Below are 17,032 nucleotides of genomic sequence, written 5' to 3' on the forward strand. Positions count from 1 at the left end.
CCCAGAAGCCTGACAAGGAGTTCAAGACCAACCTGGCCAGCATGGCAAAACCTTGTCTCTACTAAAAATACAAAAATTAGCAGGGTGTGGTTGGACGTGCCTGTAATCCCAGCTACTTGGGAGGCCGAGGCAGGAGAATCGCTTGAACCTTAGAGGCAGAGGTTGCAGTGAGCTGAGATGGCTCCACTGAACTCCAGCCTTGGTGACAAAGTGAGACTTTGTCTCAAAAAAAAAAAAAAAAGCAAAGACGTTTTAAAGCAAGGCAAAAAACCCAGAAATTATTTTTAAAATCAATTCTTTTGGCTGCATAGAAAATGTGTTTTACATCAAATGTTGAAATAGTAACACAGCAAAATACGTAGTTATGTATTTTCTAGATGCATAACACATCGGCTCCTTCCTCTACGGCCCGTCGCCCTGTGGCCTCGCCGGCAGGCCTGGCTGTAACTTCAACCTTTTCCTCTGGGCCTGGCCCCACCTTCCTCGCCGCCCCCGAGAGTGGGCCCCGCCACTTGCCCGTAGCCCGGCCCACAGGCCTGGCTCTAACCTCGACCTTGTCCTCTGGGCCCACTTCTGCCTACAGCCCCCGCGCTGAGCCCACCCGAACGTCCTCCGCAGCCAAGCAGGAGAAAACTAGAATTTTTCTGCCTCGAGGAGGTCTTACGTGGCAGAAACTCTAGTACCAAAACCCCGCCCGGCCCGTGGCGGAGAGCTGAAATGACGTCAGCGGGGCGCCCTTCATTCTGTGACGTCAGCTGTGAGCGCCTGAGAGTCTTTTTGCCTTTCAGAGTTAGGGCCTCTCTGTCGTTGGTGAGTTCCGCGGAGATGAAGTGGTTTAGGGGTAAAGGACCGGTTTGGCCCGGACCTTAGAGAGGCCTGGGCCACTCCTCTCGCGTCCGTAGGGGCCGCTGGCGTCCGCTCGGACCGTCGCTGGGCGTCTAGTTGCGGTGTCCGCAGGGTGTTTTCATCTGTGCTCCCCTCTCCAGAGGCCTCCAAAGCAGCGTTTGTGAATTTTTTTCCAGCAGGAAAATAATTTCCGCCTTTTGCATCCACGTTGGCTCCGTCCCCAGGGTCCTTCCGGTTCAGGGACCTGGCGATTTCTGAGTTCGGTAAGCACTGGGTGAAAGTTGGTTCTAGGGGGCCTTTTCTGTCTTTTCTTATGCAAACGAATATTTCATCTGTAAGTTTGGTTTCGTCTTTGTGCGTTGTATTTTATTTTTGACTATTACTTTCATGGCGAAAGATAAAGTTACTAGGTTTATAGGGTGTGCATATTTGTGTATGTGAATACTAACGTTTGTAGACCGCCAAGTCTTTGTGCTAAAGAATACTAAAAATAATAACTTATTCTCTTCGAATGGAGTTCCTAGGCCCGTGCCTCCCAAGAGAGCTTCACAATCAGACCTCCAGAAGGAAAGGATGAAGGCTTTATTATTTTAGTGTCACAATCATCAAATTTACAGTTAACTGGGTGGTTGGATTAAGGAGTTCAAAACCAGGCTGGCCAAGATGGTGAAATCCCGTCTCTACTAAAAATCCAAAAAAAAAAAAAAAAAATTAGCTGGGTGTGGTGGTGGTATCTTGTAATCCCAGCTACTTGGGAGGCTTAAGGCAGGAGAATCACTTGAACCCAGGAGGCGGAGGTTGCAGTGAGCCGAGATCGTGCCACTGCACTCCAGCCTGGGTGACAGAGTGAGACTCTGTTTCAAAAAAACAAACAAAAAAACAAAGGATGTGTGTATTTTAAGCTACATTGATTATATATCAATGAAAAAAAAAGTTGGCTGGGTACAGTGGCTCACACCTGTGATCCCAGCACTTTGAGAGGCTGAGGCAGGAAGATCTCTTGAGCCCAGGAGTTTAAGATCAGCCTGGGCAACACAGCAAGACTCCATCTCTCCAAAAAAAAAAAAAAAAAAGAAAGAAAGAAAGAAAGAAAGTAAAATATTCTATACGGATGCCACCAAACTGAATATTTGTGGGCTTAGTCAGCCCTAGGACCCCCAGTTTGAGACCACTGGGAGTAGGTGTGATCCATACCGGGAGTCCAGAACTGTGGTTTTTGTGACTTTAGGATTTTAGTCTTATTGGTAGAATGAGGCCTGTAGAGTTGTTGTGAATTTGGTTCATGGATAATTAACTGTGGAACGTTCACTGTTTATCATTATTTGACTCCCATTCTGTAGGTCATTGTTTGAGCCACTGTTTCATGTTTAATGATTGTCATTAATTTTTTTTTTTTTTTTTTTGAGACGGAGTCTTGCTCTGTCACCCACCTAGGCTGGAGTGCAGTGGCGCGATCTCGGCTTACTGCAACTTCCACTTCCCAGGTTTGAGCGATTCTCCTGCCTCAGCCTCCTAAGTAGCTGGGATTACAGGTGCATGCCACCATGCCTGGCTAATTTTTGTATTTTTAGTAGAGATGGGGTTTCTACTGTGTTGGTCAGGCTGGTCTTGAACTCCTGACCTCATGATCCACTGGCCTTGGCCTCCCAAAGTGCTAGGGTTACAGGTGTGAGCCACCCTGCCTGGCCAAGTAAAACCAAACTTTGGTGGAAAAAAATTAACCAGATAAATACTGTGAAAAGGTCTTCTCTTTGAAGACCCATATAACAGACCAGTGTTAGGCACAGAGCGGTTTGGCCTTGCCTCTCTGACAGTGTGACCTGGGAGTGCAGGTTTGTTTGATTTGAGTGTTTCCAATCAAGGCCCTGTTGAGGCTACCCAATACTTAAAAGTGTATTGTGAGGTTTTTTTTTTTTTTTTAATGTGTGTTTGCAAAACTTGTACTTGCATTCAGGTTCTGGTTTACCGCTTCAATTTTTTTTTTTTTTTTTTTTTTACTTATTTTTATTTTTATTTCTTTAGAGATAGGGTCTTGCTATGTTGTCGAGGCTGGTCTCAAACTTCTGGGCTGAAGCAATCCTCCCACCCTAGCCTCCCAAAATGCTGGGATTACAGGCATGAGCTACTGCCCCAGCCAATGTATATGTTTTGATGACTGATGATGAAGTATTGCTTGTTGATTATTGATTAATACCAGCAGGAATCCCAGTAACCCAGTTTAAAGAGGAATGGAGATTGCCACTGTCCATTTAGATTAATGAGGTGTCCTGAAGTGATGTTGGCATCAATGAAAGGAGGGTTCTGGCACATTCTCATCTCACAGGATGGCAGCTGTTGATTTGTCCCATGGTAAGCCCTGTTGCTCTTTTTTGGATATCCTGCCCTAGGTTCTCTCTGCACAATATAGGGTCTAGTGGTTTGGGCTGCTGGTCATGTTGCTAATTCATTTGGGAGGTGCTGAGCGGGGCCGGAACGTGCTCTTTTGTGAGTTAGCCCTTGCCTGGCTATGAGTTTTGGAAAGAGTACTGCATAATCTCCTGCATGAATTTTAATCAGCATGCTAGAGTCACATGCTCTGGGTGTATGTTTTCTTATGGGTGAGATGACACCATTGTACTTTTCCTGATGGGCAGCACGGCTCATCGTCACCTTTAGGACTGCTCTGGCATTGTATGGCAGTAGGTTGTATGTTTGTGTTTTCTTTCTTTCTTTCTTTTTTTTTTTTTTTTTTTTTTTGAGACGGAGTCTCGCTCTGTCGCCCAGGCTGGAGTGCTGTGGCCGGGTCTCAGCTCACTACAAGCTCCGCCTCCCGGGTTCCCGCCATTCTCCTGCCTCAGCCTCCCGAGTAGCTGGGACTACAGGTGCCCGCCACCTCGCCCGGCTAGTTTTTTGTATTTTTTTAGTAGAGACGGGGTTTCACCGTGTTAGCCAGGATAGTCTCGATCTCCTGACCTCGTGATCCGCCCGTCTCGGCCTCCAAAAGTGCTGGGATTACAGGCTTGAGCCACCGCGCCCGGCCGCCTTTCTTTCTTTCTTTTTTCTGATACAAAGTCTCACTCTTTTGCCCAGGCTGGAGTGCAGTGGTGTGTTCATAGTTCACCACAGCCTCAAACTCCTGGGCTCAAGCAATCCTCCCACCTCCACCTCCCAAGTACCTGGGACTACAGGCACATGCCACCGTGCCTGACTGATTAAAAAATTATTTTTGTAGAGATGAGGGGGTCTATGTTCACTATGTTGCCCAGGGTGGTCTTGAACTCCTAGGCTTAGCAATCTTCCTGCCTCAGCCTCCCCAGGGAGGTGAGACTGCAGGTGTGCATTACCACGCCGGGCTCGTTGTAAAATGTTTTTGTAGATACAGAGTCTCACTGTGTTGCCCAGGCTGATCTCAAACTCCTCGCCTCAAGCAGTCCTCCCACCTCAACCTCCCAGAGCACTAGGATTACAGATGTGAGCCACTGCAACTGGCCTCATGTGTGTTTTCCTGATTTTGCAGGAATATATGGGAATTTCATACTAGGAGGTAATGACCTCTAGGTAGGTGGATGTGGGGATTATGGTCAGCTCGGGGTTCTCATGCCTTTCGTTTTCTTACAGGACATTATCTTTCTGGGGACCCAGTTTGCCTTCATGAAGAAAAGACACCAGCAGGAAGGATAGCGTCTGACTGCCTAACAGGTTGTTATCAGGTAAAAAGCAGCTGTATCCTTATACGTAGTGACATACTTGCATCCACCAGGTAGACACATTTCCCTCTAGACAGACTTGTCTCCAGGCTTGTTTTTTACACGAGTCTTCCTTGCTCCAGGCTGGAGTGGGGAGACGACCTCGCTCACTGCAAGCTCTGCCTCCCAGGTTCACGCTTCATTCTCCCACCAGCCTCCGGCACTACAGGCTCACCACGCACCAGCCAGCACTTTTTTGCATTTTAGCAGAGACGGGTTTCTTTTTTTCTTTTTTTTTTGAGACGGAGTCTCGGCTGTGGCCTCCTATGCTGGAGGTGGTGGCGATTCCCCATCACAAGCTCCGCCCTCCCAGTTCACCATTCTCCTGCCTGCTTCCTCCCAGTAGCTGGGATCACAGGCCACCACCACTGCTAATCAGTAGCAGGACGGGTTTCAACGGCGGTCTCTCTGATCTCTTTGACTCCGTGGATCCCCGCTTCTGCCTCAGCCTCTTCTGCTGGATTACAGGAGTGAGCCACCACGCCCGGCGTCTCCACGCTTCTTAAAGCAAATAAAGAGTCATTCAAGGACTGAATCCCCATTTGAATTTACCCAAAGAATGGGGCCTCCCATATAGGAAGGTGTTAACTTGGAAATCATCCCAGGCCGGGCATGGTGGCTTACACCCATAATCCCAGTACTTTAGGAGTCTGAGGCGGGCAGATTGCTTGAGTACGGGAGTTCAAGACCAGCCTGAGCAACATAGTGAGACACTGTCTCTACAAAAAATTTAAAAATTAGCTGGGCAAAGTGGTGCATGACGGGACTCCCAGCTACTTGGGTGGCTGAAGTGGGAGGATCACTTGAGCCGTGGAAGTTGAGGCTGCAGTGACCTGTAATTGCAGCACTGCACTCTAGCCTGGACAACAGAGCGAAACTCTGTCTCAAAAAAATAAAAAAAAATAAAGTGGCCTTTCCTCAAGTTGTTTATCAGCATTGATCAGATGTCTGGAACGTGCTGAGCAATGTGCTCAAATAGATGGAAATAAGATGAGATCTCGGCCAGGCACGGTGGCTCATGCCTGTAATCCCAGCACTTTGGGAGGCCAAAGGGGGCAGATCATGAGGTCAGGAGTTCGAGACCAGCCTAGCCAGTATGGTGGAACCCCATGTCTACTAAAAATACAAAAAATTAGCTGGAAATGGTGGCACGTGCCTGTAATTTCAGCTACTTGGGAGGCTGAGGCAGGAGAATTAGTTGAACCCGGGAGGTGGAGGTTGCAGTGAGCTGAGATCGCACCACTGTACTCTAGCCTGGGTGACAGAGTGAGACTCCATTTCAGGAAAAAAAAAAAAAAAGATGAGATCTTCCTAGTCTGGCTGTGCTGAGATAAATTCATATTCAAGGAGTGCCATTAATGAGCTATGAGTGGAGGAGATGACAGTGAGTATGTTTAGGGAGTGAGGAGTTTCTAGGACCCTAAACCCTGGGGCTGGTCATTGCAGCCCTTGGAATCCTGCATAGGCATTGGGTCCCCCTTCCTCATTCTCCAGTGAACGCTGATGGACTTGTTACTTGGCTCCAACCAGCGTTATGTGATGCTTTAGGATTCAGTGACCTTCGACGATGTGGCTGTGGACTTTACCCAGGAGGAGTGGACTTTACTGGACCCAACTCAGAGAAGCCTCTACAGTGACGTGATGCTGGAGAACTACAAGAACCTGGCCACAGTGGGTAAGACTGGCCTCATCCCTTGCAGCCTCCTATGGAACTGATATGTACTTACTGTTTTGCAGCATTGGCAATGTCAACTCCGAATACAAAGAGAAATAATAGAGACATAGTCCCTGTCCTAAATAGATTTTAATCTACTGTGACCGTTCTCAAAATGTGGTCCAAGATTAATAGCAACACCATCTGCCTGTTAGAAATGTACATTTTCCTTCTGCACCCAGAAACCTGGAGTTGGAGTCCAATTATCTGTATGTGAAAAGTTCTCTTAATCCCAGCACTTTGGGAGGCCGAGACGGGCGGATCACGAGGTCAGGAGATCGAGACCATCCTGGCTAACACAGTGAAACCCCGTCTCTACTAAAAAATACAAAAAAACTAGCCAATCGAGGTGGCAGGTGCCTGTAGTCCCAGCTACTCGGGAGGCTGAGGCAGGAGAATGGCGTAAACCCGGGAGGCGGAGCTTGCAGTGAGCCGAGATCCGGCCACTGCACTCCAGCCTGGGCAACAGAGCGAGACTCTGTCTCAAAAAAAAAAAAAAAGAAAAGTTCTCTGGATGACTCTGATGCATAATAATGTTTTCGAAAACACTGGGGTAGTTGTTTCCCCAGAAGAACGAAGATCTCTGTTATACTTCCTTATTTCGTATTTGTTGTTGTCGTTCTTGTTGTTTTGAGACAGTTTCACTCTGTCATGCAGGCTGGAGTGCATTGACATGATCTCGGCTCACTGCAACCTCTGCCTTCTGGGTTTAAGCAATTTTTGTGCCTCAGCCTCCCGAACAGCTGGGAATAGCTGGGATTACCAGCGTGCGTCACCACACCTGGCTAATTTTTTTTTTTTTTTTTTTTAGAAGAGATGGGGTTTCATCATGTTGGCCAGGCTGGTCTCAAACTCCTGACCTCAAGTGATCCTCCTGCCTCAGTCTCCCAAAGTGCTGGAATTACAGGCATGAGCCACCACACCTGGCCATTATTTTGTGTTTGATCAAAAGTCTTAGTGCTTTTTAAATGTGTACATAAGCCTGGATTTCGGTTTTAGGGGACAGAAGTAACCAGACTGTTTGGGGCACAGTCAGAGTTGTTATTTGCATTTTTAGCCCTTTTGAAATAGCTTCACCACTGTCATTAGGTCTGTAGTTCCTGAATCATAGAAAGGTTTGTAATCTCTTGTATGAGCCTCTTCCATTAATGTATTTCTCTGTGCTCAGGAGGTCAGATCATCAAACCCAGTCTGATCTCTTGGTTGGAACAAGAAGAGTCAAGGACAGTTCGGGGAGGAGTTCTCCAAGGTGAGTGTTCATGAAGAACAACTCTGGTTGATGAGAAGTTCAGTCCATTTGGAAGCATAATTAGGAAACTTTTTAACATGTACTTTCTCCATGCAGGTTTAGATAAAGTTAGGAAATATTTAACATCCCACACGCTTTTACTTACAGAACAGTCCCCCCTTGTCTGTGATTTCACTTTTCACGGTTTCAGTTATCTGCATTCAACCATGCTCCAAAAATATTAAATGGAGAACTTGGCTAGGCATGGTGCCCCACGTCTATAATCCCCACACATTGGGAGGCCTAGGTGGGTGAAATCATTGAGCACAGGAGTTCAAGACCAGCCTGGGCAACATACCGAGACCCTTGTTTCCACAAAAAATACAAAAATTAGCCAAAGGTGGTGGGATGCACCCGCTGTCCCAGCAACTCAGGAGACTGAGCTGTGAGGATTGATTGAGACTGGGAGGTCAAGGCTGTGGTGAGATGTGATTGCACCACTGTACTCCAGCCTGGGTGACAGAGTAAGACCCCCGCCACTGACCCCCACTCTGCAAAAAAAAAAAAAAAAAAAATTCTAGAAATAAAACAATTCATAAGTTTTAAATTTCTCATCGTTCTCAGTAGCATGATGAAATCTTATGTCATCCTGCCTGGGATGTGAATCATCCATTTGTCCAATATATCTGTGCTGTGTACACCACCTGTCAGTCACGTAGTGGTCATCTCAGTTACCAGATCGAAGAATCACAGTATGTACAGGGTTCAGAACTAGCCATGATTCAGGCATCCACCTGGGGTCTTAGAACATTTCTTTGTTTAGATATACGCTCTTTTTTCAGAAATTTCCTGCTTTCATTTCCTGATACTCTCTATTCACTATCAGTTTTAATTTTCATAGCATCAATTTGTAATAAACGACTGAAAAGTTTTACCCCATGTCCTTGTCTTGGCCAGTTTTACCCCCTTTGGATCGTTTACATCAAAACCAAATTTTTAATGTAGCCCAGATCCCCAAATGTCTTTCTGCTTTTTCTTGCCATGTTTAATTTGAAACAAATAGAAACGAGTCATATTGTTTTCAACTCTTTCCATTTCTTTCTGCAAATCCTTTCATTTGTACTTGTTGTGGTTCACTCGTTGCCAAGGCTGGAGTACAGTGGTGTGATCTCAGCTCCTTGCAACCTCTGCCTCTCAGATTCAAGAGATTCTTCAGCCTCAGCCCCACAAGTAGCTGGGATTACAGGTGCTCACCACCACGCCCAGCTAACTTCTGTATTTTTAGCAGAGATAGGGTTTTGCCATGTTGGCCAGGCTGGTCTCAAACTCCTGACCTCAAGTGATCCACCTGCCTTAGCCTCCCAAAGTGCTGGGATTACAGGCATGAGCCACCAGCGCCTAAACTGAGTCCTTTTCTTTGTTTGTCTGTTTTATTTCAGGATGGGAAATGCAACTTGAAACCCAATGGTCTGCACTTCAGCAGGACTCTTTGACGGGTCAGACATCCATCGGGTTGCAATTGGTAAGATTTGCAAGGGATATTTTTTATCTTCCACCCTCAGAGAAAATCAGGGATTCTATTATGGGAAGTCAGCAAAAATAAGAGATATTTGAGAGAAGTTGCATACACACAAGAGGAAGCGAAGAATCTGGGGATGCTCCAAATGTATTGTGAAACTTGTTTCTTCAGAGCTTTTACCCATTCCCACATATGTAACTAGGCATTGAGTTTTGTTTTGGTGTTTTTTTGAAACGAAGTGTTGCTCTGTCACCCAGGCTGGAGTGCAGTGGTGCAATCATGGCTCAGTATAGTCTTGAACTCCTGGGCTCAAGCGATCCTCCTACCTCAGCCTCCCTTAGTAGCTGGGACTACAGGCATGCACCACCGCACCCAGCTAATTCTTTAAAATTTTTGTGGAGACAGGGTCTTGCTGTGTTGCCCAGGCTAGTCTCGAACTCCGGTGCTCAAGTGATCCTCTGCCTCAGTTTACAGAAGCACTGGAATTACAGGCATGAGCCACCACATCTGGCTTAGGCTATGAGTTGTTTTTGTTTTTTTTGTCGAGACAAGGTCTTGCTGTGTCACCCAGGCTGGAGTGCAGTGGCACAAACATGGCTCGCTGAAGCCTTGACCTCTTGGCTCAAGTGATCCTCCCACCTCAGCCTCCTCCTACGTGGTTGGGACTAGAGGAATGCACCACCACCATGCCCAGCTAACTTTTTTTTTTTTTGAGACGGAGTCTTGCTCTGTCACCCAGGCTGGAGTGCAGTGGCATGATCTTGGCTCACTGCAAACTCGCCTCCTGAGTTCATGCCATTCTCCTGCCTCAGCCTCCCGAGTAGCTGGGACTACAGGCGCCTGCCACCAGGCCTGGCTAATTTTTTTGTATTTTTAGTAGAGATGGGGTTTCGCCGTGTTAGCCAGGATGGTCTCCATCTCCTGACCTTGTGACCCGCCCGCCTCGGCCTCCCAAAGTGCTGGGATTACAGGTGTGAGCCACCGCGCCCAACCCAGCTAATTTTTGGATATTTTTTGTAGAGATGGAGTTTCGCCGTGTTGCCCAAGCTGGTCTCTAACTCCTGGGTTCAAACGATCCACCCACCTTTGCCTCCCAAAATGCTGAGATTACAAATGTGAGCTACTGCACCCATCTAGACCCTGAATTTCAAAAACAATTTCTTGGAATTCTACAGAAATATTTTTTTTTATTATTATTATGTTGAGATGGCATCTCACTTTGTTGCCCAGGCTGGAGTGCAGTGGCACAATCTTCGCTCACTGCAACCTCCATCTCCCAGGTTCAAGCGATTCTTGTGCTCAGCCTCCCAAGTAGCTGGGATTACAGGCATGTGCCACCAAGCCCAGCTAATTTTTGTATTTTTAGCAGAGACAGGGTTTCACCATGTTGGCCAAACTGGTCCTGAACTCCTGACCTCAGGTGATCTGCCCCAACTTGGGCTCCCAAAGTGCTGGGATTACAGGCGTGAGCCACCACACCTAGCCAAGATTAAAGTAGATGGCACAACATTCTAGAATAAGAGTTAAGTTGTACCACTTAAATTTCAGGGCGGCCGGGCGTGGTGGCTCAAACCTGTAATCCCAGCACTTTGGGAGGCCGAGATGGGCGGATCACGAGGTCAGGAGATCGAGACCATCCTGGCTAACATGGTGAAACCCCGTCTCTACTTAAAAAATACAAAAAAACTAGCCGGGCGAGGTGGCGGGCGCCTGTAGTCCCAGCTACTCGGGAGGCTGAGGCAGGAGAATGGCGTGAACCCGGGAGGCGGAGCTTGCAGTGAGCCGAGATCACGCCACTGCACTCCAGCCTGGGAGCACAGCGAGACTCCGTCTCAAAAAAAAAAAAAAAAAAAAAAAAAAATCTTCAGGGCAGGACCTGAATGCGAGTAATAAAAATGGCATCAATTATAATCACCATTATAATGTTTGTAGGTTCAGATGGGTACGTCTGTTAATATGTTTGAGAAAAATCCTTAAATCATCATCATCCCTTCTACAGGAAGGAAAACACAATGGAGGCGAACTCTGTGACTGTGAGCAATGTGGAGAAGTCTTCAGTGAACACTCATGCCTTATGACGCACATGAGAACTCAAAGTACAGGGAGCACTCATGACTGTAATCAGTATGGAAAAGATTTCCTTACTCTGCATGAGAAAACCTCTACTGGTGAGAAGTTTAATCAGAGTGAAAAAATCTTCAGCCTGACACCAAATATTGTGTACCAGAGAACTAGCACACAAGAAAAGTCATTTGGATGTAGTCACTGTGGAAAATCCTTCATTAACGAGTCATTCCTTCAGGCACATGTGAGAACTCACAATGGAGAAAAACTCTATGAATGGAGGGATTATGGGCCAGGTTTTATTGACTCCACAAGCCTTTCTGTGCTTATAGAAACCCTCAATGCAAAAAAGCCCTACAAATGTAAGGAATGTGGAAAAGGCTATAGATACCCAGCCTACCTCAGTATTCACATGCGAACCCACACTGGGGAGAAACCATATGAATGTAAGGAATGTGGGAAAGCCTTCAATTACTCCAATTCATTTCAGATACATGGAAGAACTCACACTGGAGAGAAACCCTATGTATGTAAGGAATGTGGGAAAGCCTTCACTCAGTACTCGGGCCTTAGTATGCATGTACGATCTCACAGTGGAGACAAGCCCTACGAATGTAAGGAATGTGGGAAATCTTTCCTTACATCCTCACGCCTTATTCAACATATAAGAACTCACACTGGAGAGAAACCTTTTGTATGTGTTGAATGTGGGAAAGCCTTTGCAGTTTCCTCAAATCTTAGTGGACATTTGAGAACTCACACTGAAGAGAAGGCCTGTGAGTGTAAGATATGCGGGAAGGTATTTGGATATCCCTCATGTCTTAATAATCACATGCGAACGCACAGTGCCCAGAAACCATACACCTGTAAGGAATGTGGGAAGGCTTTTAACTATTCCACCCACCTTAAAATTCACATGAGAATCCACACTGGAGAAAAACCCTATGAGTGTAAACAGTGTGGAAAGGCCTTCAGCCATTCCAGTTCATTTCAAATACATGGAAGGACTCACACTGGAGAGAAGCCCTATGAATGTAAGGAGTGTGGGAAAGCCTTCACGTGTTCCAGTTCCTTTAGAATTCATGAAAAAACTCACACAGAAGAGAAACCCTATAAATGTCAGCAGTGCGGGAAAGCTTACAGTCATCCCCGTTCACTTCGAAGACATGAACAAATTCACTAGTGAGAAACTCTGTCCATGTAATACATGTGGGAAAGCTCTCATTAGTTCCAGTTCACTTCATAGACATGAATGAACTCACTCTGGAGAGAAGAAAGTCTACGAAAATTAGTTAATTATTGTAATGCCAGCACTTTGGGAGGCTGAGGTGGGCAGATCACTTGAGGTCAGAAGTTTGAGGCCAACCTGGCGAAACCCTGGCTCTACTAAAAATACAAAAAATTGAGCCAGGCATGGTGGTGGGTGCCTGTAATCCCAGTTACTTGGGAGGCTGAGGCAAGAGAATCGCTTGAACCCGGGAAGCAGAGGTTGCAGTGAGCAGAGATCGTGCCACTGCACTCCAGCCTGGGCGACGAGACTCCATCTAAAAAAAAAAAATTATTCGATTAAATTGAGTCTGTTAGGGTACATCCAATATGACTGGTGTCCCTATAAGAAGAGAAAGACACAACTGGGATGATGTGAAGTCATCAGATGATAGCCATCTGCAAGCCAGAGGGCCAGGACAGATCCTTCTATCAAGACCACCAACCCTGCTGGCACCTTCATCTTGGGCTTCCAGAACTTTGAGCAAATAAACTTCTCTTGTGCGAGCCACCCAGTCTGTGATGTTTTGTTGTGGCGGCTCTAGCAAGTGAATACAGTAAGCAATAAGCAAAAACGTTTATAGATTATCCAAAAGCCTTAATATTCACATGCAAAGCCATGCTGGAGAGAAACTACATGAATGTAAGACATGGGAAAGCCTTCATTGAGTCTTCAGTCCTTTCTACATATAGGAGGAATTACGTAGGAGAGAAATTGTATGAATGTAAGGCACATGAAAAAGCCTGTGAATGTTCACTGTATTTTAATATTCACATGCAAGTTGTCTGGATATAGACCGTATGAAAATAGAGGGGAAAAAAGGAAAGAAAGTTTCTTTTACTGTGAAAGTAAGGAATGTGACCCAGTACACCATATTGGAACTTGGAGTGGACCGAAACCCCATTAGGATTGTGGAAAAGCTTACGTTAATGTTTTCTACCTTCTAGAAGGTGTAAGAAGTCAAACTGGAGAGAAGCCTTCTACCTGTAATGCATGTAGGAAGCCTTACATTAATTCCACAGAAATTTTTTTTTACACATCTAAAATTACCTCAAAACCCTGGGAAGGTAAGGAATGTGGTATATCCTTTAAATATTTCACATGCCATAATATTTACCTGAATTCTCATAATACTGTACTGTTTCTTGAGTAGTGTTAGTACCTTATACTATCAAAATAATCCTAAATCCTCCCTCAGATCTTCCTTCATTACTGTATTTCACTTATATGCATATACACACACACAAAATTAGCATATGTAATCTAATACATTGTAGCTGTTTTTCAGAAGTTACCTGTTAGATCAATTAAGAATTAGAAAAATAAACATTTTTATTTTACTTCACTTCTATGCTCAAAGTTGGATGTAATTCTTATACTTGATCCTCAAAACTTAAAGCATTTTCCCCCCTCAGGCTTCTATGAGAATTTTTGTTATCTTTGATATTCTGTTACTTTTAAATGATATGCCTAGGTATAGGTTTTTGGTGCTTGTCCTGCTTGGTGTTTGCTTAGCCTCCTGGATTTGTGTTTTGGCGTCAGTTAATTTTGAGAAATTCTGTCATTATTGTTTCAAATGTTTCTTTCCCTTTTTGTTCTTTCCATCTGATATTTCCTTTATATGTAGGATACAACTTTTCTAGGTATTCCACAGTTCTTATATCTTGTTTTTTTTATTCTTCTCTTTGCTTTTCAGTTGTGGGTGTTTCTACTGATACATTCTCAAGCTCTTTAGTTGTTTTCTGGCCAATAATAAGCCTACCAAAGACATTCTTCATTTCTGTTGCTGTCTTCAATCTCTAGCAATTCTTTGTGGTTCTTAGAATTTCCGTTCTTTGTATTTACACTGTCTGTCTGTTCTTGGATGCTGTTTGCTTTATCCAGTAGAACCCAGGGCATATCAATCATAATTGTTTTAAATTCCCAGTCTGATAATTTCAGCAATCCTGCTCTGTCTGGTTCTGGTTCTTACTCTTTCTCTTTAAACTAACTTTTGCCTTTTAGTATGCTTGTAATTTTTCCTTAGCTGGACATGGCATACTGGATAAGAGGAACTGCTGTAAGCAGGCCTCTAGTAATGGTGGTAAGCTGTGGGGAGAGGGGCAGTGTTCTATTGTCCAGGGATTAGATGTCACTCTTTTAGTGAGTCTGTGCCTCTGCACTGTGAACTTCATAATTTTTCCCACCCTTTAGTTGGGTCAGGATGTATAGAGTTGGCTGGAGTTGGATATTTCCCTTCCTGCAGGTCACTGAAGCTCTGACTAAAATTCTGGGTGCGGTGGCTTATGCATTTTGGGAGGCCAAGGCAGGTGGATCACCTGAGGTTGGGAGTTCGTGACCAGACTGAATCGCTGGAATCCAGGAGGTAGAGGTTGCAGTGAGCCGAGATTGTGACACTGCACTCCAGCCTGGGCAACAGTGAGACACTCAAAAAAAAAAAAAAAAAAAAAAAAAAAAAAGGCCAGGCATGGTGGCTCATACCTGTAATCCCAGCACTTTGGGAGGCTGAGGCAGGTGGATCACGAGGTCAGGAGATCGAGACCATCCTGGCCAACACGGTGAAACACCGTCTCTACTAAAAATACAAAAAAAATTAGCTGGGCATGGTGGTGGGCACCTGTAGTCCCAGCTACTCAGGAGGCTGAGGCAGGAGAATGGCGTGAATCCGGGAGGTGGAGCTTGCAGTGAGCTGAGACCTCGTTACTGTACTCCAGCCTGGGCGACAGTGTAAGACTCTCTCTCAAAAAAAAAAAAAATACATAATCGATGCTCAGCCCTTCTTGAACATGAACTCATAGTGAACAGAGCCCCATGAAAGTGAGGAATATTGAGAAGCCGTCACTAGTTAGTTACTCAAACCTTATTGAATGTGCGAGAATTTACTCTGGAGAAGCCATCACTAGTTAGTTACTCAAACCTTATTGAATGTGTGAGAATTTACTCCGGAAAGATGTCCTTTCAGCATAAGAAATGTTGGAGAGGATTTATATAATCTTTCCTTTTTAATATCCTTTTTAATATCAAGAAGTGTGGCAAAACCTTTTTATGTTCCACAAGCTTTAATCATACACCAATGTATGCTGGAGAAGAACAAACTCACTGGAGAAAAACCCTAAAAATGTAAAGCAATGTTGAAAAACCTACAGTTATTTAAATTCATTTCAAGTATGTGAACTCACTGTAAAGAAATCCTGTGAATGTAAGTAGTATGATAAATTCTTGAATTTTTTTTTTTTTTTTGAGATGGAGATTTGCTCTTGTTGCCCAGGCTGGAGTGCAGTGGCTCAATCTCAACTCACCACAACCTCCGCCCCCCCTCCCAGATTCAAGTGATTCTTCTGCCTCAGCCTTCCAAGTAGCTGGGATTGCAGTCATGCACTACCACGCCTGGCTAATTTTGTATTTTTAGAGGAGGCAGGGATTCTCCATGTTAGTCAGGCTGGTCTCGAACCCCTGACCTCCAGTGATCCACCCGGTTTGACCTCCCAAAGTGCTGAGATTACAGGCATGAGTCACCACAGCCAGCCAATTCTTTAATTCTTAAAGTCCCTTTCCATATCATTAAAGAACTCACACTGGAGAGAAACCTTATCAATGTTAGAATTGTGGGAAAGCCCTCTGTTGTTCCCATTTACCTGAAAGATGTGAACAAAGTCACATTGTAGAAAAATGCTATGAGAGTTGGGAATCTGGAACCACTTCTTTATTATCTCAGGTCACAATGAACTTGTAAGAATTCACAGTGGCAGGAAACCCTGTGTATATGGAAAATATGGGAAAGGCTTCATTGACTCCTTAGGACAGATACCACAAAACTCCCACTAGGAGAAAACCTATGTTTATAAGGAATGTGGAAAATCCTCACCTATTCCTCAAGCTTTAAGGTATATGTCAGGATTCTCAGTGGAGAGAAGCCATATTGATGTAAGGAATGTGGGAAAGCCCTTGCCTGCTACTCAGTCCTTGATAAACATTTTAGAACACAAACTGGAGAGAAACTATGAATTCAAGAAGTGTGGCAAAACCTTTTTATGTTCCACAAGCTTTAATCATACACCAATGTATGCTGGAGAAGAACTTGATGAATATAATAAGTGGAATGGCCTAGATCGGGGGTCCCCAAACCCCTGGGCCATGGACTGGTACTGGTCTGTGGCCTGTTAGGATCCAGGCCGCACAGCAGGAGGTGAATGTAGGATGAGCAAATATTACTGCCTGAGCTCCACTTTCTGTCAGATCAGCAGTGACATTAGATTCTCATAGGAGCATGAACTCTATTGTGAACTGCACATGCAGGGGATCTAGGTTGCACACTCCTTATGAGAATCTAATGCCTGATGAACTGAACTGGAACAGGTTAATCCCCAACTCTAGTCCGTGGGAAAAATGTCTTCCACGAAACTGGTCCCTGGTGCCAAAAAGTTAGGGTACCACTGTTGTAGATTATGTCCCATGTCCCATCCACCCATTAACATATTAAGGCTTTCATCCCTAGGACCTCAAGGAATGGTATTTGGAGATGTGGTGGTATTTGGAGATGTGGTGGTATTTGGAGATGTGGTTTTTTAAAGAGGTGATTTTAAAATGAGGCAGTTAGAATGGGGCCCTCATTCAATATGACTGGTTTCCTTATAAGTGAAAGAGATACCAGGGTAGCAGGAACAGATTT

At 45.0% G+C, this 17,032-nt stretch overlaps 1 protein-coding gene across 9 annotated transcripts; it reads left to right on the forward strand.

Moving 5' to 3' along the window:
• The first annotated feature begins 528 nt into the window (after positions 1-528).
• ZNF426 (zinc finger protein 426) lies at positions 529-13,708 on the forward strand. 9 transcript variants are annotated; one of them, XM_009193413.3, is made up of 7 exons: positions 532-1,109; positions 3,044-3,195; positions 4,444-4,535; positions 6,120-6,246; positions 7,454-7,534; positions 8,953-9,035; positions 11,032-13,708. In XM_009193413.3, exons 2-7 carry the CDS (start codon positions 3,171-3,173, stop codon positions 12,277-12,279), a joined length of 1,656 nt encoding a protein of 551 aa, XP_009191677.2. In that variant the 5' UTR covers positions 532-1,109; positions 3,044-3,170; the 3' UTR covers positions 12,280-13,708. The 9 variants fall into 9 exon arrangements, with proteins under 9 accessions (XP_031515814.1, XP_031515813.1, XP_031515815.1 ...); XM_009193412.4 differs by having other exon boundaries at positions 3,047-3,195; XM_031659954.1 differs by lacking the exon at positions 8,953-9,035 and having other exon boundaries at positions 529-1,109; positions 11,032-11,264.
• The last annotated feature ends 3,324 nt before the right edge of the window (positions 13,709-17,032 follow it).

This window comes from Papio anubis, chromosome 20, assembly GCF_008728515.1.
Source record: "Papio anubis isolate 15944 chromosome 20, Panubis1.0, whole genome shotgun sequence".
NCBI classification, from domain to species: domain Eukaryota; kingdom Metazoa; phylum Chordata; class Mammalia; order Primates; family Cercopithecidae; genus Papio; species Papio anubis.

Coding starts and splice junctions, on each gene's coding strand:
- ZNF426 (XM_009193413.3), top strand. CDS start 3,171: ATGGCAGCTGTTGATTTGTCCCATG. Junction 3,196..4,443: donor AGCTGTTGATTTGTCCCATG/GTAAGCCCTGTT, acceptor GTTTTCTTACAG/GACATTATCTTTCTGGGGAC. Junction 7,535..8,952: donor TCGGGGAGGAGTTCTCCAAG/GTGAGTGTTCAT, acceptor GTTTTATTTCAG/GATGGGAAATGCAACTTGAA.